Below are 25,857 nucleotides of genomic sequence, written 5' to 3'. Positions count from 1 at the left end.
CAGTGGGAGACAAGGTAATGCTCTTTAACCAGCTCCCTTCTCAGAATATACTGCACAACTGACTAATTGTACTTTCTTTTCTATTCTGAACTAGTGTAAACTTAAATGCCTAGATACCTTTTTAATTAGAAACATTTTAGAGATCACTGTGAAATCAATAATAAGTTAGAAATTTGAATTTACTTACATGTATTTCATTTAACTGTGTATTTCCTGGGTACTGGTGAAGGAGGATGTGTCGTGTCCTTTTATCCTTGGTTTGTGAGATTTTAATTAAGAAAAACTGAGCGTCAGCTCCTCTCTCTGCTGTGTCGTCAAGTTCCTGTTTGGTGTTTGGCAGTTTGATATGAGGGCCAGGTTTTGCTCTCAGGTAACCATGGCTACACCGAGTTTCCATAGGTACCAACCCGTATGCCTCTGTCTTCCACCGCTGTTTGTTTTTCCCAGGAGAGACCCCAGCCAGTCTTGGGTCATTGAGTTCTTCACCAGGCAGTCGCTTTGCTAAAGGACATGCTTGTTCACTTGATCATAGGTCAAACTTTTCCTCTGACTCAACCCACGAGTCATCTCTGATTTAGAGATGGTATCAGCAGCAACCACGGCAAGAGGCTCACAATGTTTCTGTTGCCAGGGACCAAACTCAAGGATAGTCAGAGTGAATATAAAACCAACCTACTGCAGGATTTGTGATCCTCTGTGGGGAAAACACAATTTTTTCACAATTTCATCTCTATAGAGTTGAGAAAGCTGTTAGCAAACCTCATCTTTTCCCCCTGCCTGCTCTTATTCCTCTGTGGTGCAGAGATGGTGGGAAAGCCTGCAGTGTGCCACATGGGGCAGACAGCGTAACAGGACTCATTACTGCCTGATTTCTCTCCTTCCACTGCCTGCAGCATGGCTGAAAAACACCAAATTAGATGTGCCAGGGCTCTAGCGGGGGCTCTGTGCAATTTCGGGCTGTAATCCAGTTGAGAAAGAGTTGGTGTGACTACATCGAATCTATGAGCCTGAAGGAACAGAGATGTGTGGCTGTAGTTTGCATAGTTATTAACATAATCTACAGAGGGACATCACTGTGTTCTAAATGGACAGACACAGCAGACAACAAGTAAAACTGCCAAAAACACAGGCTGCCACGGCATCCACAGTGAGTGTCAGTAGACACACACACACACACACATTCTCACAAAGCATTGTTACCATTACAAAAGCTGGATTTCTTTTCCCTTGACTGGACTTGTAAGATCTTGTATCTGCAGCTGACTGTGAGGCTTCTGCCACATTCATATGACAACTTCTATCTGCATTTTGTCTCTGCGTCAGTCGGATTATGCATACGATAGGGCTCATCATTTTCAGGTTTTATTTTTCCCCAAAGAAAGGGGTTTACTTTGAAAATCACAAAACTGGGTGATAAACGAAAAAATAAACGATCTGGCTGGAAGTTGAATGGAAAAATGTTTGTGGTGTAACTGTTGATTTATTTTGTTACTCGGTTAATGAATTTTGGTGCATAATCAGCACCTAATTTCTGTTTTCTCACCACTTCCTCTAACTGGAAGATTTTCTGAGCTCTTTCCATCAGAAGTGGAAAGACACCAACTTGTGGGTGCATGGGGACATCAAATTCTGGTGAAAACCAGCACTAAAGATAGGTCTGATAATATTCTACATTTTTCTTATTGTCAACAAATTGCATGAAAAGACCAAAACCAACAATGAATTCATCCTGCCAACCAGAACTGATATCACTTGTTCCTCTCTGCCATATAAAAGAGAGCCACACTGGGTGACATGTTCCATTTATTATCATAAACATCTAGTTTATTTTGAGTTTATTTTGAGAATACACCAAATAGGGCATCAAATACGCAGCTGAAAATAGTCCCCAAGAAATACAGGTTTTACCCCAGTTTGAGTAACATTTACTAGAAACTACAGTGCCCAGCCATTATAGCAATATAGTTTGAGCTCATTGTTTATCTGTCCAGCCCTCAATTTTACTGTTTTGGTTCACCCTCGCCACTCTCATAGAGTCAGTTGGTTTAACAAAAATCTAGAATATCACCCGCATTATACTTAATAAACCAATAAACCAATCTGCTTCTTTAAATTGTGTATTTTTTAGGTATAAATCAGTAAAAACTAACAAAACAAAATACAGTCCAGGTTCTTCCAAAGACAGTAAAGGTCAGACTGATAAAACCAAAATCAGACGTTCCTAAAGGACACAATGACAAGCAGAGTCAGAAAGACATTATTGTCCAACGGAAATTTGTCTTTGATGTGGCTCACACACATTTCTACATTATTGAGTTGCTTTCTCTCATTCTCTCTCTCTCGCTCTCACACAGTCTATTTACAGACAGTGTCCAGACAAGATTAGATGTAGTCAATCAGATACAGGCCTATCGGAGAGCGTGAGAGAAACCAATATGCTGCCTCTGCAGCTCCCTCTCTCTCTCTGTGCCGCCTCAGGCCTGGTGTTAGGATCGATGCTGCAGAGGTTCTCTTCTCCTCTCTGGTTCCCCTGCTCTCTGTCTGAGGGCGACATCCTGAAACACACACTGAGCTCAAGGTCACTCACAGTACAGTACTGTAACTGCACACTACTGCGTGGCTGTAGCAGGATTACATTGGGCTGTGGATGTGTGTTCAGATGAATCTCATTATATTGATCAATACCTGATATTGTCTTTCTATTTGCCTCTTCTCTCCAGACCTCCCTGCCTCCTCTCTGCAGTACCAGTGTGCATCAGTGGACTACCTGTGTTCTCCAAGGCTGGTAAAGAAAGGTCCGACCCCTAGACCATGTCACGACAGGCCTGCCATCAAACCCCGGCCCCAGCCCTCCACCTCACCCAGGCCGCAAACTGCACAGAAACCTCAAGGTAAAATACTGTCAGACAGTGTGGCCCCTTCAAGGCCAGTTTTGATATTGGGGCAGTCATTATAATTGAAAGCTGCAGCAAGATCAGACCTCTGCTATTGAACTGTCATTTTTTTCCGGTTCTGACAAACGCTCCTCTATAACATGGTACATGTCAGCTGTCTGGCCTCACTCTGTCACTCACGCAGCTCAGTAGGTCACCTGTGCTAGAGCTGCTGGTTTAAAGCAGGCCAGTGGCTCCCAAGTGTTTATGTTGGGGCATCATTTGAAGAATGCTAAATATGAACAACATGTGTTATGTTTTGGGAATTACTGAGAAACATTGTAGGGCATTACACCACAGAAGACTTAGCCTCATTATTTAAGTGGCTCACAGCTATTCAAAATTTGCTGGAGGATGACAGCAAGATTGATTATTGTTTTCTGTACAAAATGTCAGAAAATTGTGAAAAAGCAGAGCCCAAGGTGACGCATTCAAATTGCTAGTTTTGTTTGACCAACAGTCCAAAACGCAAAGATATTCAATTTATAATGATATAAAACATATAAAAGCAGCAAATCCTCATATTGGAGAAGCTGGAACTAGATATTATTTGACATTTGTGCTTGAAAAGTGACTGAAACAATCAATCTGTTATCAAAATTGTTGACGATTAATTAAGTTAATGTTTTAGCTCTAGCCATAAAATATAATTCACGAAATTCTCATGCCCTGTATGGAAATATCTGCGTTCATTATGTTTCTCTACTCGTTGATTCAGGTTTTTGTCCTTTGATTTGTCCCTGTAGTTTCAATGATTGCCACGTCCAGTGCTGCATCCAGATGGTTCCTGGTCGGTGTTCATACAATTTAAACTGCTCTCTCAGGATGAGTTAACAGTGCTTGTCAGAAATGAAAGTATTCTGACAAGAAGGAAATACCTTTTATCAAAATGGACTACCAGTATTAATAATGTGCTTAAAGACAATTAAACTAATTGTCTTTTTTTTCCACTGGACAGAATGAGCTACCTTCTTTTAAAGCACAATTCTAATAATGGTAGAGCATTTTAATGTATACAGTGTTTCCCACCTGACAGGATGAACTTCCTCTCCAAACCCTTTTTATTCCACTTGTAGCTCATCCAGCGAGAGTAGTAACTCGGAAGCAGGGATTTTTAGGGGGGGTGGGAACTACAATTGGACCTAAGTTCCTCAGGTTAAAATGCAGGCACTGTCTCTCAAAAAGTTCCTGGAAAAGCTGCTGCGGTCAGAATATGTTGAAGCATGTAACTTCCCAATTATATGACAAAAGGACCTTGTGACGCCATGTTTGCACGTCCCTTTGTAGCAGATTTTTCAAAATTTGCTTGATCACACCACAGTTCTTTCACTCAGACACATGTTGCATATCACTCTGTTCAGCCACTCCTGATTACATTCACAATAATACTGAAAAGGTAATCTAGTTGATCCACTGAAGGTTAATCCGTGATTTGATAATTAATCCATTGTTTAAAGGATAAAACAAGTAAAGACTAAAGACTAATAGACGATATCCGTGTGATACACAGACAGATTATTTTCTGTATTGAACTGGGAATTAACCACGGTCTTCAAGATGCAGAGACACAGTGGGCCTCTTACTTTTCTTAGCCACAGATAGAAATCTTTTTTAATCATTTATTATTAACCAAAATGTATTTATTGATAAAGATACAGTAGTATTATGTGGTATACAGTTTGTTTTCTGTACAATAAAAATGTGCAAAAAAAGTCATAAATACAATTCTGACCCTAATGCTAAAATATTTATTTAAATTAAATTAAATTAAATTAAATTAAATTAAATACTGTATATAGAACAAATGTGACTAAAGCCCTAACAAAACCCAGGCACAAGATCTCATTTGTTGTCATGTGGTTTAAAAAACAGTTGAAAAATGTGGAAACGAAAACGTCTTCACTTTCAGTCTCAGGAGAAATGGGACCAGTCCTGCCATTTGTTTATCATTCTATGTTTGTAGAGAAAAGTCTCTCTTTTTCTATCAGTGACACACAGACACACACAGGAAGTGCTCAAGTGAACAACTGTAACATATTATCACATTTCCTCGTTTCAGACATTTAGATTTCCGAAATTGAAATACTGTTTATGCAAATGTACAGACTTGGCTGTGAAGCCTATAGCGTGTAACCATGCATGAGTGTAGTGCTCTGTCATTTCTCTGTCTGGGCTTTTTTTCTATCTAACTGGAACCGCAGTGACCTACGCACACGCTCATCTCAGCATCCTGTTCTGAAATGAGGAAGTTGGCAGATAGCTGAAGCTCAGTGTTGGTCTCACTCTGCGTCGCTACTATATGTTATTTGGACTGTATATTTTTCCCTTTGGAGTTTTGTGTTGAGGTTTTTTTGCGAAGGAAACAAGCAGTCTTCACACATGGACTCAGCCATGGAGGTTTTCTCACTCGGGTTTATAGGTGTTACATGATTGTTTTTGTTAATGTCTGCAGCCTCATGCTTCTCTCTTGCTCTGCTGTTCTTGCCTCCGCTGGATTTCTGCATCCGTAGTGCCCCCTAAACCTGCGCACCTGCTCGCCCTTGGGCAAGACAAGAAACCTAAGAGGATCCCTCCAGCGCCCTCCAGGCCTCTGCCAGCTCCCCCTCCTCCGCCTAAACCAAAGCCCACAAAGCCCAGTCCAACCCCCACTGACTTGGGAGCACAGCCGCAGAGAGAGGCCCAGAAGGTGGGGCTGCTCATCGAGAGGTTCGAGAATTCAAAGTAAGGCCTTCAAGAGGAAATTTCATCAGAAATCTTGCTTGTCAGATTCATACTTTGCTCTGTAATGGTTTTGTGTATGTGTGGATGTGAAGTTTCATTATGTTGACTTGAACATTGCACATTTTTCATTTCATTTTCACAGGGTCCCCATCCTGGGGGTGCTCCCACGGTCCCAGCTGCACCTGTGTCTGAAAATGGACACTGCGTCTGACATCACTTCCCCCTGCAGCCAGGACACCTCAGCGAGGGTTGCAGGAGACTCCTCCACTGTGGACAAACTTGCACTTGGCACCTCCGAACGGACTGATGACGTGTCTGAACTTTCCTGTCTGGCCTCTGTGCACATCGATGGCTCAGATGACGCCACACTGGACGACTGTGTCGAGGAGGACATCACACACGGCGTCAGTTGCCTTGACGATGTGGAGCGGGAGGAAGGCACCTCCCATGAGCTCCTGGACAATCCGGACTCCTCAGAGCAGAACGGGAAGATTCCCAACCGGGACAGTGGCATTGACAGCCCGTCCTGCGCCGCAGAAGGGGAGGTGTTCCCCAACGAGGACGCCATCGACGAGGAGGATCATTACAACAGCATCACTGAAACAGAGAGCGTGTCCTGCTGCGTTACCCTGGGCAACAAGCGAGACTCAACGCAGGATGAGGACAGTGACTTGGATGAGGGGAGCAGTGGAGAAATACACTCTCTGACAGACACACAAACTGGGTATCTGACAGATGCACACACAGAGGCGCACAAAGTGAGTACCTTGCATGCTTAAGCCTCATCAAGTCATAATCATAAACCTGAACGTCCATAATTTAAAGCTGAGGTGCTCATAAATGTCTCCCAGCTCTTTCCATCCCCCCACCTTCACTTTTTAATTTATATTTCATGTTACATCATAATTTTCCCTGAATTGTCTCGGCATATTTAAATCAAGTACATCCTGCAGGTTTAATACCGTCATCTCAGACAGTCATGCCTTTCATGTAGTGGAAAAAGTAGCTTGTGTCTATTATTATCTCAGCCTGGGTGAACAATTTCAAAGAATACTTCTGCATGAAACGTTGTTACAGCCTCCGTTTGCTGGTCACAAGTGACTGACTTGTATTCAAAAGCAGCTCTACCGTTACATAAAAGGGCGAATACCTGCCCAAAAGCTGTAACAGGAGCTTGTGATGGCTGCTAGATAAAAGAGTCCAGAGACTGATATCTCCCCACAGTTTAGCTAAAGTTTCAGTTTTCTCTTGTCCTTTAGTTTGACTATTGATTGTAAACAACACTGATATCTCAAACAGCGTACATACTCTTCCTGGTGTCCTGTATGTGCTTTCCTTTATTGAACACCTGCAGTTTATGATACAAAAGCATCAGGGTAAAGTCTTAAAATATACCAGCATGGTAAAGAAAAAGAGATTCTTGAGGTGATGACAAAAAGATGAAACAATGTCAAATGAGTAGAGACTTTAAAGACGGCACTCTGCTTTTAGACAGCAGAGTTTTAGCAGATTAACATACCATCACTATCCTGGTTGTTAGCAGAAGATATCTTTCTCAGTACTGTTTCAATGCTATATAACACACCCAAAGCTCACACGAATGTCACACAAACACACGAACACGGGCCTCTGCTGACCGCCCACACCCACAGTCTTTTGGGGAAAGGTATCTCCACTCTTCAGTGCTTCCTGATCCCAAACACTGCTGTGCAGAGGAAGGGTGTGTTGTTATGCGAGTGTTTCTGAGCATGAATGTTTGTGACACAGCTGACATGTTGATGGCTACATAATGACAACCTCGTCACAAAGGATGTGGGTTTTCAGAGATGTGCGTTGCAAGAGGATAAGAGACTGAAATTCTTTTTTTCCCCTTCTTTTTTTTTTTTGCTGACTTTGTGTACCATCCGCTTTGAAAATAATGAAAATTCACTTCAGTTAGTGTAGTAATAGCTGGTAATGCTAGATTTTCATACTGTGTCCATAATCTGTGGTGAAAGTTTCGGCCTCCCATGTCTGCTGTGTGTTTAAGTGTATTTATGTGGCAGACAGCTGTTGTGAAACCAACATTGTCGCAACAGGCTAAATGTTTCGAGACCATAATGCATGTTCTTTGTCATTGGGATGACCTATATCACCAACATCAATTTTAACATGTTTAATCGTACATGTTTTATTTCATTTCGGCTTCAACAAGTCATAATAAGAGAAAGATACAGATCTTCATTTTCACCACATCGGCTAGTAACATTTCATATCAGTTTCATGGGTTAACCCTTCTAAACTAAACCAGTGACTAGAATAGAGCCTTGTGAATGTCACTTGGCAGTTATCTGCTCCGGATGCTGCTGACTGTTGCCTCAGCTATAAGCATTAAAGCATAAGTCTGCTGATATTTTATATTTTTCTTTACTGTCAACAAATCCCATGAAAAAAGACCAACGCAAATAATTTCTTTGATCCAACTTAATATTGTCTGTGTAGACAAAGCCTGATATAGCTTATTTCTCTATACCACAGAGCTACATTCTTGTCCAAAAACTCACTGGAGCACCAAGTCCACAATCCACAATCCACAGTACACAATTTACTCCTGTTTGAGTATTGTTTCCTGAAAACTACAGTGCCCAGCTGTTTTAATACATGGGGCAGCTTGGGACTGAGAGCCATAGACAAGCTGGGGAAGATAGAAAGTACTGGGAGATGGACTAACGCACTGTTGTTGTTTTTTTCATAGGATTTATTGACAATGAGCAAATATTGCCAGCCTTGTCCTTTAACATTTTGTAGGTATAGCCTTGTCTGAGTAATAAATTATGGGCATCTGCATGAAACAATGTTTAGTACATTTTTTAGAGTGACATACAAATCTACAATAACTGACCTTAGCATTACCAAGAGAAACGCATTTCAATAAGTTAGCTCATGTTTGCTAATATTGACTCCATCATGCACCTTCCCCAATCAATGTGATTGTTTTTTGAACACTTCATTTATTCATTTATTCCATTTAAATAGTATCAACAGGACAGTCAACAACAATGACACAAAAAAAGTGTACATTCATCACTGCATTTAATTTACAAAAAAAGCGCATCCTATTGCAATAGGCCCTTTATTTCGCAAATACATAGGTGTAGGAGTGTGCTGCAGATGACTTAAAGATCAAAGCTACAAATAAATTTGACCAAAATAAATCAACAAGCTATGATATGAAGTGACGCTTTTTCAAACCTCATTTTCATTCATGGCTTTGCTACAAGAAGTAGTATAAAGGTCAGGAAGGAAAGTGTTTTGGTTGACCGTGGTGAATAATGCGTTGATGTGGAGCTTGTTTAAAATTACATGACTGGACGTTTTGCTGTCTAAACTAAATTAGTCACATAAATCTATTCTATTAGTGCCTTGTAATGTGTATATGATATTGTCTTTTTTTTTTTTTTCAAAGAATGATTTGCGGTTGCCTTTAGCTCTGTGGATGCTGAAAACTCATCTCAAGTACTGAAGAACTGGAAGGTTTTCTTAGTAATATGATGGAGTGTCCGTTCACATGTTTATATTCTTTGTTTTCATGCCTCAGACATAATCCTTGGTGTCTGTCTGTTTCCCTCAGTGCTCAGAGGCTCAGAAGCTCCTGAACATCGCCAAAGAGCTTCTCCAGACTGAAGAGGCCTACGTCAAAAGACTCAACCTCCTCGACCAGGTAACGTTGTGCTTCCACGTGCGCCTCTTTTTCCATTAGTGTGTGTGTCTGTGACAGTGTGTTTGGATGCCTCTGGTCCAAAATTTCAATCTCCTAAATGTGCCAGTGGTCTTGAGATCAGAGCTGAGCTGGATTAAAAGTGGCACTGTGATCCACTGGACAACAACCCTTCCTCTGTTGACTGGATTACTCAGAGCAGTGTAAGCACGATCATGTGAGAAACTGGTTGTGTGTGTGTTTTATATTTATACATGTGCAGCATAAATACAGCTTTGTCACCACAAACCTGAGCATGCGCACTAACTGTGTGTCTATAAACAGCAGATATTTGTGTGTGTGTGTCACGGTGTTCTTAAACTACTTGTATGTAAATCCTGTGGATTAAAGATGTGTGTTTCCTGACTCTTAGCTGGGTTTATAATTAGAAAGCTGTTTGGGCTCAATGATGCGCCCCAGCTGTAGCTGTTTTGATGGAATTGACTTTTTTACAATTAAATTCACAATTATTACTAAAAATCAGTTTTACTATACAAGTCCACATTTATTCTGCACTGCACTTTGGTTCAAATATCATAGTACATTCTTAAGTAGCACCTCATCTGGTTCTTTCATGTTTACTTTTTTGTATTAATCTCTACTGACAAAGGATGTGAATTGTGGTGACATCCATCAATGTAGCCTCCAGTTTAATGTAGGTCAAGGTGTTTGGAGTAGTTCAGCACTGAGCTAAACTTCTCTCAAGGCTCCAATACAGCATTATTTTCTTGATTAATCTCAATAATGCCCATTACAATTTCCCAAAGTTACAAGTTGACATATTCAAATTCCTTATTTGATCTGATCAACAGTCCAAAACCAAAAGATATTCAGTCTACTATCATTAAAAACAAAGAGGAGCAAGAAGTATTCACATTTGAGCAGCTGGAACAAGTGAATCTTGGTAATTGTTGCTTTAAAAGTGATGTAAACAATTACTTGGTTATCAAAATTGTAGCCTATTACTATTCTTTCGATTTACTTTGTATCGACTAATTGTTTCAGCCCTGAATCCAATGTAAGATAATTTTCTTCTCTCCTTAATGCCATCTCCTGTAAAAACTCTTGGTAGCCGATAATATCTCATTTTTGTAAATGGGTTATTGTATTTGTTTTTCAGCCTCTATTCATGTTCACTGATGTTTGTGATGAGAATTTACTCCTGGTGGTTGAGTCTCCTTCCTCTTTGCTAAGTTCATGTGGTAGAGGATTTGCACAGCTGCCCTATCACAGAACAGCTATGGTTGCTACTGAACCCTCACAGTTAACTTCCTGTTTTTGTCTCACCACTTTCACACAACACTGGCTTCCATGGAAACAATAGTGCCACTCTGTTGCTGACAGGGAAGCAAAACGTGATGGAATTTATCACTGGAGTTATGATGCACCATTATGAACATTATAAAACTGGCAAATTAGCTTTTAGTCCCCACTCACATTAACTTGTAATAGTGCTGGAGTGATCAGTCAATTAATCCATTAGTCCATGGACGGAAAATGAATCACTAACAATCGTTAGTTCCTGGTATGAGTCAAGCTCCAGAAACACTGGATCCTACATTTCCCATAATGCCTCCCTGCCATGTCTTTCAAACTCCACACCTCAAGCTTATAACGCATACTTTCTGTTATACATTTGTCTCCAAGCTGAGATAAGAGATAGCGCCTCCAGAGCCACAAAGGACATAATACAACTGTTTTCACATGCTCAGTAGAGCTAACCATGACTAGTAAACTGATTTTGACTCGTAAAATCAGCGGAGTGCCCCTTTTTAAGTCATTTATCAAGCAAAAATGCCAAACATTTGCTATTTCCAGCATCTCAAATTGCTGATTTTCACTGTGTTATATCGTTGTAAATTGATTATATTTTGGTTTTGGACTGTTGGTCAGACAAAACTATTAGAAGACATTTTGCTCTGGGTAATTGTTTGTTAGGCACTTTTCATAATTGTATGGCATCTTATAGATTGAATAATTAAATTGAATAAATCATTGTTAGTTTCAGTGGACAAGATGATTAGTTGCAGTCCTAATGTACTGTATTATCAGTGGTTTGCCTGGGGTCAGGAAATAATTTTTAACATGTCAGTTACAAATGTCAACAGTTGTTTTACCATCAAAACGAAGCTCAAAGTAATGTATCCGTCAAGTTTATATTTCGTTTATTTTGTTTATAGTGTATCCCATAATGGCACACGAGCAGTAACGTTTTAGTTGACTCATATCTAGCTGCTGGACACCAAAGCTGGAGAAAATGAATGTCTGTGTGAATAAAAAACAACATGGAAAATTCTCTGTCTATGTTTACATGCCAACTCCATGAATGGGAGCCATGTTCGGGGGTTTGTATACATAAGTTGTGTTTTTGTATACATATGTTGTGTCTGTTTTCTCTGCAGGTATTTTGCACTAAGCTCACGGAGGCTGGAATCCCTCAGGACGTCATTACAGGGATCTTCTCCAACATCTCCTCTATCTACTGCTTCCATGACAAGTTCCTTCTCCCTGAGCTCAAGACACGCATTACTGGAGAATGGTGAGGAATAAACGCACTGCAGTTCGGCGGCTTTCCAAAAGCATCAGTGTGACGTTATTGTAGAGATGGTTTGGCATTATTGTCAGGTTTGCGGTGATGTCGGGTTGCTAGGTTGTGTGGGGTTTTTTTGTCTGTCAGAGTTGTAGAATGAAGGCATCTTCTCAGCAAGCAGGAAATTCACCTCCATTGTGTGTTATTGTGCCAACATCAGCCACCCTTTGGAGATAATGACTCCTCTAGAGGTTTAGGGAAATCACCTGACTGTCATATAATCGTTCCCCTCACATTATTTTCAAGAACTCATTAAAATGTATTGGCTCAGATGGAAAGACTGGTACACACAACCAAGAGACATCCAATCAGCAAGTCAAGAAAGTGCACCGTAGGAAGAAAGTTTGTAAAAGGATTAATTAGTGCAACTCCCCGATAAGGTTCTTGAGATTAGTCAAATTCTTTCTGAGCTTTTATTTGTTTCTTACTTCTGAAAAATGACAGCTAAAGCAGACCTTTAATTACCAACCTCACTTCACTAATTTGGAAACTGTACGGAGATCTGTTTAACTCCTAAGCTGTATCTCGTAGCATTTGCATTCATAAAAGCTGATTACATAAACAAGTAACTTAATGTACGGGGACAGGTTGATTCAGCTGTCAGTAAAGGCTTGTACGAAAAGCTAGCTTCATGTCACGAGACTAAATAAAAACGCAGACAAGCTGAACTTGCCTTTTTTCACACTCAAACAGTAGTATATGATCATGATAGCCTTAAAATGACAATTGTTCAATCAAGAGTTTGCTGTCCTGCATCAAATAGACCCAGAGTACTCTATTCAAGGTGTGAAGTGGTGAAGTTCTGAAAAAAAGTCGCACCTACTGTAATGTTGGGTTTTTGTGAAATTCACCTTTTTCATCCATGAATCCGTTTGTTTGTTGTGTTTGCTGTAGGGACTCCAACCCTCGTATTGGAGACATCCTCCAGAAACTGGCTCCGTTCATGAAGATGTATGGAGAATACGTGAAGAACTTTGACCGAGCCATGGACTTGGTCAACACCTGGACGCAGAGGTCTTCACAGTTCAAGAGTGTCGTGCAGAATATACAGGTGGGTGTCCTGTGTTTGTGTGTGTTGTACTTCCTCCAGTATTTGCCCTTTGATTAGCTGCATATTTCAAAAACTGCTCAAGTATTGGCAAAAAAATCTGGTCACCTGTTTCTAATGATTATTTATTACTAGTATACTTTTATTTACGTTTCTATTGCTCATGAATGCATGTAAAGGATTGCAGTGGAGTTGTCTGCTCTCTGAGCTCCACATTACAAAATCTGTGTTTTCACAATTTTTGTGTTTGAACCAACAGAAACAGGATGTGTGTGGGAACCTGACATTGCAGCACCACATGCTGGAGCCGGTCCAAAGGATTCCTCGCTATGAGCTGTTGCTCAAAGACTACCTGAAGAAGCTGCCTGATGACGCTCTGGACCGAAAAGACGCAGAGAGTGAGACATTAAACCCGCTGTTTTTACTGTAGCGCACACACTGCTCAGTCACGACTGATCCACTGCAGGTTGCAGAGAAATCTTCCAACTACAGTTTTCTGTTTTACCTCTGCTTCACCTGTGCCAGTGGAATATGTCAATTAATTTAAACTTTCACCTGTAATTGTTTTGATCACAGAGGTACATATTATGTGGCATGTATATTATGATATTATAGATGTGCGTATGTGAAAAACAATTAGTGTTATATGAATGCAGTTCAGAGTTCTGTATTAATTAATGAAGTTCTCCAGCCTTAAATGTATGATTGCATAACCCTGATTCTGGTACAAAAAGAGTACATTACATGAAGGATAAATCGATCAATATCTACGTTGAATATAACCGAAGAGTAAGAAATGTCTAGATGGCAGAGCCCTCATTAAGCTAAAGAGCGAAGGTGAAGCTCCTGGTGAAGCAAAGACACGTCCACCCGAGTTGATAATGCACAAATAAGCATTTGTGGTTGTCCTGAGTTATATGGCTCTGTGACTGTACAAGGGCAGGAGGAGAAGGAGTAGAAAGTAGTGATGTCTGGAGGAAAATAAGTGAAACTGGAGCTCCTGGGAAGCTTTAAAATCATACTGTCTAAGCTGTCGTACACAGAGTCGATATCTGTTTTCACTGCAAACCCCCCCCCCCCCCCCCCCCCGACTATGAACAGCGGTTGTTTGTGGCTGAAAGACACAAACTGCTTAACCACTCCAGAGTGGACAGAAGGGGCCAAAAATTCACTTTGCCTTGTTTGTATGTGATCTTGCTTGAGAACTCTAACCCTCCGTGGATATCGCTCCTTTCTGCTCCACTTTTACTTTGCACAGCTCAAACCTCGTTTGGGTGCCAGTTGATGAGATTTAGCCTACAAGATACTATGAGTCATTGTTTGGCTGCGTGATGGTAGATGTCATGATACAGAGAAACTTAATATGTTACATGTTCGAGATTAGATTAGATTCCAGAAACTGACTTGCATCAGAGTCTTGGCTCTTTCATCACAGAATTCGTCTTATCTGACCTTTTAAATCCAAGTAGGCTCATACAAGCTGGCAAAAGTGTTTTTTTGCACATAATATGTTGAAATCACTTTTTGTTTTTTGTTTTTTTAATTAATACGCCAACAAGAATCTATGTGATTATGTGTACAGCACCAGAAAGAATATAAATCTTCTTTAAGATAAACAGTTCTTATCTTGTGTGGAGAACTTTGCCTCAGTAAAGCCGGTTAACTTAATCTATCATGGAGATGATGGCAGGACATTCAGTAGCTCCAGTGCCTCTTGTTACACAGTTGTTAGTATGACGCCTGTTAGACCACTTAATTTCCCCCTGATGCTTCAAATAGCGCTTCGTGTAGCTTCATCTACTACCTGGTAGAGACAGACTAAACACTTATTTTCAGTGCGTCACTCTTTATGCCAAAAACTACACTTCACATGATCTTACATCCTCCCACATTCCCGTGTCCATTAACCTGAGTGTTAACTTCAACACTCTGTGTTGTCTGGAGTCTATGGAGGGGCTTTCTCTCATCCACTCCAGCTGAAAAGCAGTTTATCACAGTTGTTTTGGCCTCATTTCTCCGCGGCTGTGTGTCTCTTCTGTTTATGTAGGCCATGATTAAGATGGCTGACTCAGGTGCTCACAGGCATTAGTACAAGGCTCTCTACTGGCTAAAAGCCAGCCTAATGCACACAGTGTGTTTAATGTTAAGATAGTTCATGTTTAGCATTTGATCCTGTTCAATTTGTATAACATAACTAGTGTGATACATCTGACAATTCTTATTTTCCAGTGAGGAAAAAACATGCGTGTGTGTGTGTAAAAGAGAAAATTGATTTATAGCAGTCTGCAGTTTGACTCTTTGATAATCTGAAGGCCAGTTTTACTCAAACATGATCTTATCGGTCTAAATGTTTGATTTTATGCTAACATGCTTACATGTGTATATGTGAATGCTTGTTACAGAGGCACTGGAGCTAATCTCTACTGCAGCTAACCACTCCAATGCAGCAATCAGGAAAATGGTAAGACTTTGCTCTACATCAGACTTCACTCTTCTGTTTCTTCTTTTTGCTGTCATCTCTTTCCAAACTCTTTTCAACACTCCTTCGCTGTCTCATTGAGCTTTATAAAAAACAGCTAACGTGTTACCCAATCAAAGAGTTGCTGATGCTGTACTGTCAGTCAGCAACATTGCAAATGTAAGTCTGAGGGAGTGAACATGTTGAATTAGTACAGACAGGAAGTCGCCGTTTCCTGCCTCGAGTTTCACAGCTTGAGGAAGCCTGACTGACTCTTTTTAACACTCATCCTCTTCATCTCTTTCCTCTGTCTGGCCATGTTATTCATATTCCTCACATCCTTCAAAGAACTTAGTCAGACAAATGTGTTTATGGAATCAATAATGAAATAGGATACCTGCTTTCTGCCTTACTGGAAAACCCATGAATGAATGAGTGTGTCGGCTGGTAACAAAATAACCCCCTCTGGTGGAGTTTGGCTTATAGCTCCATCTGTCTTCTCACTCTTGTCTTTTCTGCTTCTGCTTACCTTATCCTCCTGTTGCCTAATGTTTTCAGGAGAAGATGCACAAGCTGCTGGAGGTTTATGAGAGGCTTGGCGGAGAAGAGGACATAGTTAACCCAGCCAATGAGCTCATCAAAGAAGGACATATCAAGAAGATGTCAGCCAAAAACGGAACAGCACAAGACCGATACCTCTACTTGGTGAGAGGACTGACTGAAGTGTTGAATTAGAGAAATATCTAATGGACTATCTTTGTATATGTGATTGTGTGATATTTTTCTGTCTCTGATCTAGTTCAACAATATGGTGCTATACTGTGTGCCTAAACTCAGACTGATGGGACAGAAGTTCAGTGTCAGAGAGAGGATCGACATCGCTGGCATGGAGGTGCAGTTCTGCTTCTCTTTCTGTTAGATGTCTTTTATTTTCTCCTCTAGCCTTTTATTTATTTATTTATTTATTCTTGACCTCAGGTGCAGGAGAATGTGAAGCAGAACCTTCCTCACACGTTTGCCATCATCGGCAAACAGCGTTCACTGGAGCTGCAAGCCAGGCAAGCCACATTTCAATCAGTCACCAGAGAAAAACTCTATAGACTCTGAACTGAAACTTGAATGTGCCCTGTTACTTTATAAAATGCTGGCCCAAAGTGTTCAATATTAAATAAATGAATAAGACCTTATGTAACAGTGGCGTTGTCACCAGTCACCTTTCAGCCAATCACATGCCCCCTGCCGTCTAGCAGGCTCACCAACTGCAAGCTAGCTAGCTAACTAGCTAGCTCCTGTTGGCTAGAGAAACTACCGTGTGTTTTTGGTCTTCAGAGTTGCCCACCTTTCCCTGAGAAATAGTTAAAACCAAAATACTGCAGAAGCACCTGCACGTGCTGCCTTCCTAGCCAGCAAACTAAGCTGGTTTGTGAACTTATGATTATTTATTTCATAATATCTTATTTGAACACTTTGGGGCGCCTTACATTCCAATGTGGACTGACTGTCTAATTGCACTATTTTAGGTGAAAATGTGAAGCAATTTCATTGTGATGGTCTGTATTTTTTGTTAAGATAAAATAATCTTGTGATCTTTTATTGGTTTTACAGGACAGCTGAGGAGAAAGAAGACTGGATTCAGGCAAGGATCTCACACACACATGCTTGCATATATATATATATATATATATATATATACTAGTTGTACACCCACGCACATATGTGCACTCACAGTCTCTGTCTGTCATGCACACATACAGCATTTTGGGTCCGTGCCTTTGGTAGTTCTGCTTTATTAGAGAATGGAATTAGCAAAGATTTCCTCCCCACACTCATTCAGTGTGTTTGGGAATTATATTCTCTAATAAAGCCCCTCATTATTGCTCATTTAGCCCATTACAGCAGAGTAAAGCTGATTAAAACATTTTGCAGGCTGGAAGAGCGGGTGGGCGTATTACAGAGGCTGTTTGGGAGGTTTTATGTGTGTTTTCAGTCTGTATGTATGTAAGCATGAGAGAGGGGCTGGAATTAATAGAGGGAGCATTCAGAAATTCAAAGGACAGTGGAATGTCAACTTAGAGGATTTTGGAAAGAGGAAAGGTTTTTACACACTACTAGCTAGGCATGTCTCTGGAGCCTGACACTGGCCTTGAGGCTGTAGTAGTAGGACCATGATGCTTTTGGAGCTGTGATGTCATTGCTGTTGTCATTCACTTGGTGTGTGGTCAGGCCAGATAGCACGCCACAGACGCTGTCTCTTTGTTCCTCAATCAGGCAGGGAAGAAAGGACAGGTGGCCTTCATCTTCTCTTTTTCACTTCAGTCACTTTAATCATTTTCAGTTAAGTGACAGACTCTGTAGGATTCATAACATAAGATCAGACCCTTTTACATCATGCTTTAACTCTGCAGTTTAGCATATTTACTCTGCATTTTATGTCATCACAAGCACAAAAAGAATAAATGCATTCAAATGCCGATGTGTCTGATCAATAATTTGTCTGTTTGTTTCCTCTGTGATCTCTTCATCGCTCCTCCGCTGTCCTCTAAATCTCTTCTGACTCTCAGGTGATCCTGGCCACTATCGAACGGCACAAACAAAACAGCGAAACATTCAATAAAGCTTTCAACAGCTCCTTCTCCCGGGAAGATGACCACCTCCCTGAGTCACCGGTCAGTCTCACTCTCCCTTCATCAGTCAGTTCATTGATCAGTCAATTAGTGGGACATCCTGTGCAATGAATCATGGGAGGCTAGTGGTACACCAAACAAGTTTGTCATAGTCTGGCTTTTGTCTGCCTGAACAGCTCTCCATCTATGGATGTGGTAGTGTCATACACACAAAACACACACATAAAGAAGCTCTTTCTCTCCGTCCCTGACAGTTTGCAACATGTAGCGTCTGTGAGTCTCCCAGAACTCTCTCATGACCTAATAGGGAAAGTCCAAGTCAAAGTGTATACACAACTCTTATGGATCTGCTTTGACCCACTTTGGGCTGGCTAGAGCTGGACGCTGGCCAAAAGCAACTTGACACAAGGCAGAGGACCAGATTCAGAAGGTCCAGACTGACACCTAGTGGTATAGATATCTGACTGCAGGCAGAAGCTGGTGCTCAATATGTTTCTTTACTTCTCCTCAGGGTCCCTGGTGCAACACATCCATCGACTCAGATGGTGAGAGGCTGCATGAAAGGGTAAGATACTAATATGTGTACACACACACACACACACACACACATATATATATATATATATATATATATATATATATATACATACAGTGCTTAACAAATTTATTAGACCACCTGTCATAAAAATGAGAAAACACAAATATTTTAGAAATCTGTCAAAAACTTGTTTCAAACTAAAAATTGTATTGTTATTTATTAGGCAAATAACAAACTGGAACAACTAAATAGTCCTTATTCATATATATTAACCAAAAATCTTAATATTTTGTATGACCTCCTTTGGCCCTGATAACAGCTTGCATTCTTGCAACCACAAAACAAATTTTTCTGTTCAGGAATGCAAGTAAATAACTGTAATTTGGTATCTCAATCAAAAAATAATAATGTGTTTTACTATTTTTTTCTGCTTTTTTGCAAAACAGTAAATTTGAGAATTCATGGATAACAACAATAATTATATTTTAGCATTAAAGATATGATTTTGATTAAAGAGCTTGGCTTGCACATACTGGTGGATTAACCATTACAGAAACATAAAATATTTTGGTAATCAGCAATACTGTTAATTTAGGGCAGCGGTGGCAAACACCTTACACTGAGTGGTGGTCTAATAAATTTGTTAAGCACTGTATATATAATAATAACATTTTTTTTTTTTTTTTTTGGTTTATACAGTGTGTTATTAGTTTATAAATTATTATATACAAGTGAGCACGGTCTCTGGGATCTCATTTCAGAAATGTGGTTATCCTTAAGCATTAACCCTCTAGGGGAACTCACAGAAATCAGCTGTGGGCCCCTATTGACTCCCCCCACTTCTCCCACTGTCTGTGTTTGAATTAGTTAGTCATTAGTAATTAGCTTGTAGCTTGATTAAGCACAAATGTATTATGTTAAAACTAGATTTTAAGTCTAAAAGACTTGTTTATTTTAAATATAATGTTAAATGATACGTTTTAACTAATCTAGAGGGATTTAAGCGCAGCTCAGTTGCATTTTGTCTCCATTTCCTGCTTAATTTTCTATTACTGCTGCTAGAAGACTGCATTGAATGTAATTACAAGGTTTGTGTCTTCTTGTAGAGAAAGGACAACCTTCGGGTGTGTATAAGAGTAGAGTTTCTCAAAAAAATGACAAAGGCATTGTTGCAGTTTTAGGCTTTGGTTTTACTTTAAGAATCATCATCAGGAGCAGGTAGAGGTTTCAGGAAACAGCTAACAAATACCAGGTTTGCCAGCTGATGGCTCAGTTGCATCAGTCTGATGCTACACTGGTCATGGTCACAGGCTGCACTGCTTGTATGATAGAGAAAAGATGGTGATAGAAACTTTACCGCACCTTATGTATACAACCCAACCCATGCTATTTCCTGTCCCGCCTACTTTTGGCCACAACCCACGAGTACATTTCACCAGGCTAATTTCGTTCCGAGAAGAGGCCTAATCAGGCTGATGAAGTAAAAACACCTCTGTGGTGAACCATGGATGTGTATGGGCTTTTAAGTAAAACAGAAAGCTTGAAACTGCATCGCCTCTGTCCTTTTTTGGAATAAACTAATAATACTTTAATAAATCAGACAATTTGGCTGATAAAAGGGGTTAAAGGATTCTGCAGCTTCGATAAACACAAAGAGCTATCATAATATGTGTTTGGTGCTTGTGCTGTGAGAGAGGTTTTCGTGGTTATCCTGAAAGGTACACTGATCTCATGCTGGCTCACTGTGGTGATGATAATAATAATGCTGGCTTGACAATAGAAATCCATCTGCTTCTCTCATCTAAAAAGAGAAAAACAGTTTTGTCCTCATTGACCAGCCTGCTGCAAATGGACAGAAAGCTCTCATGATATCTGGATGAACAGGAGAGGAATTTCACTCTTCGTCCCACAATACATCTATTAATAACAACCTGATAGCCTGCACTGCTGTGGACACCTCCATCCGGCCTCCTTTTTAGTTGTCTTATAGAGAATGATAGTGTGGCTGTGTGGGTGTCTGTCTGTGTCTTTGTCAGGCAGCAAGACGAGCCGTCAGACATTCTTTTTGGTTCAGTTGTGCTGAAACTGAACAGACTGAAGACCTTGACACATGACTCCTGTGTTTTGTTTTGTTTTTATATTTTCCAGAAGAGTTCCAGGAAAAAGGAGAAAGAGAAGCAAACGTGTAAAGGCTGCAACGAGAGCTTCAATTTCACAAAGCGCAAACACCACTGCAAGTCCTGTGGAGCGGTGAGCACAGATGAAACAAGAGAAATTTAGGCACTGTTTGGTAGAAGTCAGGGAACAAGTGGAACATTTCTTTCAGACAATCAACCATTAACAACTTAGCGGCATCTGAACGGCGTCTCTCTTTCTCTCTCCGTCCTTCTGCAGGCCATCTGTGCAAAGTGTTCAAAGACCTTGGACAACAAAACGAGCCGAGTGTGCCCGGAGTGTTTCGAAGCCAGCCTCAGCGTGGAGAATCTAGGTGTTAGTGAACAGAAAAGGAAAGCTGTGCCTGAGGTGAGACACACACTTGGAGACGAATAAAAACAAGAACACACACACTGAGAAACAGTTAGCAGCATGTGCATAATAGTTTACTTTTCTGCCTCGATTCATGCCAGTCCAATGAGATCCATGTCTCCCAGTATACCAGCAGTCAATGTCAACCAGGGCTCAGCTGCCAGGCGCCACTGCTGGCAACAAAAAGAAAGAAAGGAGCACAGTAGTTTACTTATTAAGTCCAGTACACTATCTCTGTTGAATACTAAAGTCACTGCACACGCACATAAACACACAAACACATGCAGTGCATTTGCATTTATGTATTGACACAGATTCACATTGAAAGATCAACTAATCCCCCTTTGATGACTATTATTATAATGAGATCTCAGCTTAAGGTCGTCTCCACTGACTCAACAGTCTGGCTGCTTCAGGTGTCTGTCTGTCTGTCTGTCTGTCTGTCTGTCTGGGATGTTGTGGATGGATTTACAGTCTACTCTGGTTATACTGAAAAGCTGACAACCATACTTATCATATATATTGTTGTTGAAATTGTCTCACAAATTATTCAGGCTGTGGTCTCAGCGTGAAGAAAAAGAGCTTATCTGCAGTGAGATTAGTCACCACGCAGGGGAGCTGTAGGCCATGCAAGGTTCAGACAAGGGGCAGGAGTTTGAACACCTGTCCATGTGCAAATCTCACTGTGTCCTACATTGTCGTTACATAATGATGACCAGCGGATGATCTGCGCCTCATTTGCTCATCAAATTCAAAGCCCCAAAATATGACACAGATTCAGATTTCAATTTTGAGCTAATTCAAATTAATAACGATAATAAATGTTCTATTCAGTTCAATAGTCAGTTTTCAGTCAGCTATGCTGTTTTTTGGTTATCTCAGCTGCTGTTTTTTATATATGTATATATTACAGTGATTAGTCTCTTTATATATATTTCTATATTGTCGTATCTTTTTAGAGACAGACATCTCTAACGGGGGAGAACTGCCTGCTCTGTGGCCACCTTCAAGTGCAGGAGAAAGGGAAGAGCTGGACCAAGATGTGGGTGGCTGTCACCAAGGCCGAGCCACTGGTACTGTACTTGCAGAGCAGTGGACAGGTAAGAGTTCGACACGCACACACTCTGGAGATAGGTGTGTGTGTTCATGTGTCCTGATCCAGCTGTTAATTACAAAATATACCTATAGTCACCACTTACAATGCATAGAATATATATATATATATATATAATATATAACACGTGGTTCCCCTGTTGCGTGAAGCTTTTTACAAACAAAGGGCAATAAGCATTGCACATATTGCTTCACATGGTCATCTCTTGTATATCCACTGATCCTCTTGCTACACCCGTCTGGCCTTTCTATACGTCCCGCCTACTTCCTCTCTTTGAAGCAGGACATCTGTAGCACAGCGCCTGTGCACATCAGTGAGTATGAGTAAGTCAGATCTATCCAATCCTGTCTGTGCCAGGTTGTCTGTGCACTGTCTGTGCTCTGTAGATTTGGGCCAGGAGGATTTGGTTGCCCTGAATCTGACCTCAGGTATAGCCGCTGCTGACGGTGACGCTGCTCCACTGTGCGACAAGGTTTTCACTGGCCACACAAAACAAACTCTTTGGATTTACAGTAGTTCCTTGAAATCCTGGCTCTGCATGGAGCAAGAAAGCTGCGCTGAACAAGCCAAGGAGATGCATATAACGAGTGGTTTACAAATGAAAAGATTCCCGAAGCAATCGTGTTTGGAAAGCTTTTTGCTAGAGATTGTGATTATCTGTCATCCATAGCGGATGGCACAGGAGGGAAGTCAGCCTGTTAAAGCCTCCCCCCTGGTTTTATTTCCAAGACTAATATCCCCATCCCACTGCAGAAAGCTGCCATTCCAAAGATTAGGATTAATGGGAGTTGGACGAGCATTTCCTGATTATACAGAAAGAAAGAGGGGGAAGGGAGGGAGGAGAGGGGAGGACAGGGTTTACTATACATGCCTGGTGGAAAATATTCTCCTGACAAGCTGTCACTTGCTGTATTGACCATATATTTCTTCTTCCCTCAAACGAATGCTTATTATAAGAGAAACCCAATTTTAAATACTACAAAATTTCTCTTTAAATTTATTTTACTAATTTCTGTAGGACTCGAAGGGGGCGCGGGCAGTGCCTCTCCCCGGGTTCGAGGTGAGCGCGGTACCGCCGTTGGCAGGAGAGAAGTCGGAGGTGAAACACGCACTCCGGCTCAGCCACACCCAGCAAACTTTGCTGTTAAGTGCCCAAGATGCAGAACTTCAGGCCAAGTGGCTGGACGTCCTCTCCAAAGCTTCCCGCGGAGAAACGCCCACAGACGCATCAACGAGCCTGACTGAACACAGGAAGAGCCAGTAGTGGCCATATTGGAGCCACAGGACTCGCTACCGCTCCCTCCCTCCCTCTCCTGTGTATAGAGCACACATTACTTGAATTCACTTTACCTTGGCACTTTTTTGTCTTTTTTTCCTCCCCCTTTTTGAAAGGACCACTCAATCCTTCCTATGCCACTTCAATCTTCTCCTCATGACCACACAGCTACTTCTTCTTCTCTCTCCATCTTTCTGTCTCTCTCGAGCACACACAAAAACAAGAAGGACTATGCCATCAAGCCACCAACACCGCTGTATGTATGTGTGGTTCGGATGTTTTATTTCTCTCAGTGTTTTCAACTGCCGGAGAGGACTAAATGTTTTATTTGTAAAATAGCTGAAGAACGTTCCTGTATGATTTTTTTTTTCTTTTTTAAAGATGAAGTTCCTTGTACATTATGAGACTGTGTTGTGAAGCATTAAATGTGTCGGTCTTTCCATTTGTGCGAAAGTATGTATGTATGTGTGTGTTTGAGTGAGAGTCCCCTCCCATGTTTATTAAGTATTGAATGTTAGTGTAAGAAACCTGCGCCACCTCTCTGTTCTCTTCACTCCTGCTGGGGACACAGTGGCAGTTCAGTGGGTATTGTACAGTATGTATACTATAGTGCGATGTAAGGAAACAAAGAAAAAAAAAGACATTTTAACTTAAAAAGACACAGAGATGTGTACGCTTGTGGCTGGCCACCTGATGCTCCCACTGCCCGCTCCCATCTTACAGACCCTCTCCTCATTCTTCTCTCATTTATATTGGTAATAACTCCCCGCCGTCATTGTCTTTAGACTCTGAGACGTCTAATCTGAGTCTGATCCACCACATTTCCACTCTCTCATTATTGCGACTCATCCAGCCAGAGTGGGATCATGTGGCCTCGACTCTGACCCTGTGCAGGTTCAGTCCCTCAATATCTCCACTTGTACACATGCTAAATAAATCCTTTCCATGTATTTCTCTCTATCTCTCTCTCAGCATAGCAACAGTTTGCCTGCTTCTCTCCCTTTGGTGATGTGATGGAAACCAAGTACTGTACTGTAAAACTGTTTATTCTGCCTTGCCCCCCGTGCCCTGCTCCTATCAGCACCAGCCTTTAAGCAAAAGTAGCAAAAAAACTTGTCATTGGATCTCTTTGTGCATGTAAACTCACTCATATTTATGTACCGTGCTATGAAATCTTGCCCCTGTCCCCTCTTTTTATGCTCCAGAATTCATTCTTGTCGTACTGTAAGTGAGCAGAGTCAGCATTGAGTGTTTTTAAACATGGATTGTGCGCAGTGGAAAAGCAGTCAAGCATATCATCAATAAACAGACGTTGTGATTAATTCAGTACCACGCTGTCCAACAAGATCTTCACGTGTCATGAGTTTCTCTGTGCAAATGTGTTTCTTTTTATGAGACACACACACACAAGCACTACAGATAATATACTTTTGCTGAGGCTAAGAGAAAGAGCAATCACAAACATACATTCATGTACATTCACTCCAGCCACAGATCCTATATCGATATCACACGCGAAACAGCATATGAAATAATGCCTGCAGATATTTGATTTAATATGCTGATGGGATGTAAGAGGATTAATGTAGCATACTGTATGTGTTCGTGTCATCTAGGGTTACTGTTCTGTAGTTTTGATTCAGTTCCTTTCTATTGTTTTATACGTTTCATGAATATCCGGTTTTCACTTCAGTTTGGTTTAGCCATTGTGACAGACTATGACTATGACTAAAATTGTGTTAGGATGGGTTTGGTATTCAGTATTTTACCTGAATCTATGTGTCTACGTTGCACCGTAATAGCAGAGGACAATGTACATGCATGCTAACATTTGCTAATTAGCACTAAACACACACAACCTACAACTGAGACTGATGAGAATGTCATTTATTTTATTAAACCCAAAGTGTTGGACAAATTGAAATGAAAACTTGATGACGATTGCACTGGTGAAAAGTCTGCATAGTGATTACAATTCATCCTGAGGGGGACATGAATGTGTGAACCAAATGAATGGTAATATCCATCTTGTACATGTAAAGATATTTCACTGGATAATTCAAAACTTTGACCTGCTGGTGGCGCTAGATGAAAAGACAAGGGATCGCCAAAGTCCGTAGATCATGAATGTATGTAAACAATGTCATGGCAATTCATCCAATCGTTGTCGAGATATTTCAGTCTGGACCAAAGTGGAGGTGGTGGACAGACTGACATTGCTATCCCAAGAGCCACGCTAGCATGGCTAATAACAAATAATATCTCAGTTCTTATCAGCTTCTCTTGCTTTGTT

The 25,857-nt window shown here is 40.9% G+C and overlaps 1 protein-coding gene across 1 annotated transcript; it reads left to right on the top strand.

Annotated features, from left to right (window-relative positions):
• On the top strand, positions 1-24,911 carry fgd (faciogenital dysplasia). The gene is made up of 19 exons (XM_070910275.1): positions 1-14; positions 2,721-2,891; positions 5,444-5,654; positions 5,797-6,412; positions 9,265-9,354; positions 11,793-11,929; positions 12,875-13,031; positions 13,288-13,426; positions 15,431-15,489; positions 16,045-16,191; positions 16,286-16,378; positions 16,465-16,544; positions 17,092-17,122; positions 18,048-18,152; positions 18,622-18,675; positions 20,797-20,898; positions 21,043-21,171; positions 22,134-22,274; positions 23,307-24,911. The coding sequence occupies exons 4-19, from the start codon at positions 5,849-5,851 to the stop codon at positions 23,550-23,552; spliced, it is 2,274 nt and encodes a 757-aa protein (XP_070766376.1). The 5' UTR covers positions 1-14; positions 2,721-2,891; positions 5,444-5,654; positions 5,797-5,848; the 3' UTR covers positions 23,553-24,911.
• The last annotated feature ends 946 nt before the right edge of the window (positions 24,912-25,857 follow it).

Source organism: Enoplosus armatus, chromosome 8 (genome assembly GCF_043641665.1).
Source record: "Enoplosus armatus isolate fEnoArm2 chromosome 8, fEnoArm2.hap1, whole genome shotgun sequence".
NCBI lineage: Eukaryota > Metazoa > Chordata > Actinopteri > Centrarchiformes > Enoplosidae > Enoplosus > Enoplosus armatus.
The sequence above is the reverse complement of the archived record's forward strand: the minus strand, read 5'-3'. Positions and strand labels throughout refer to the sequence as shown.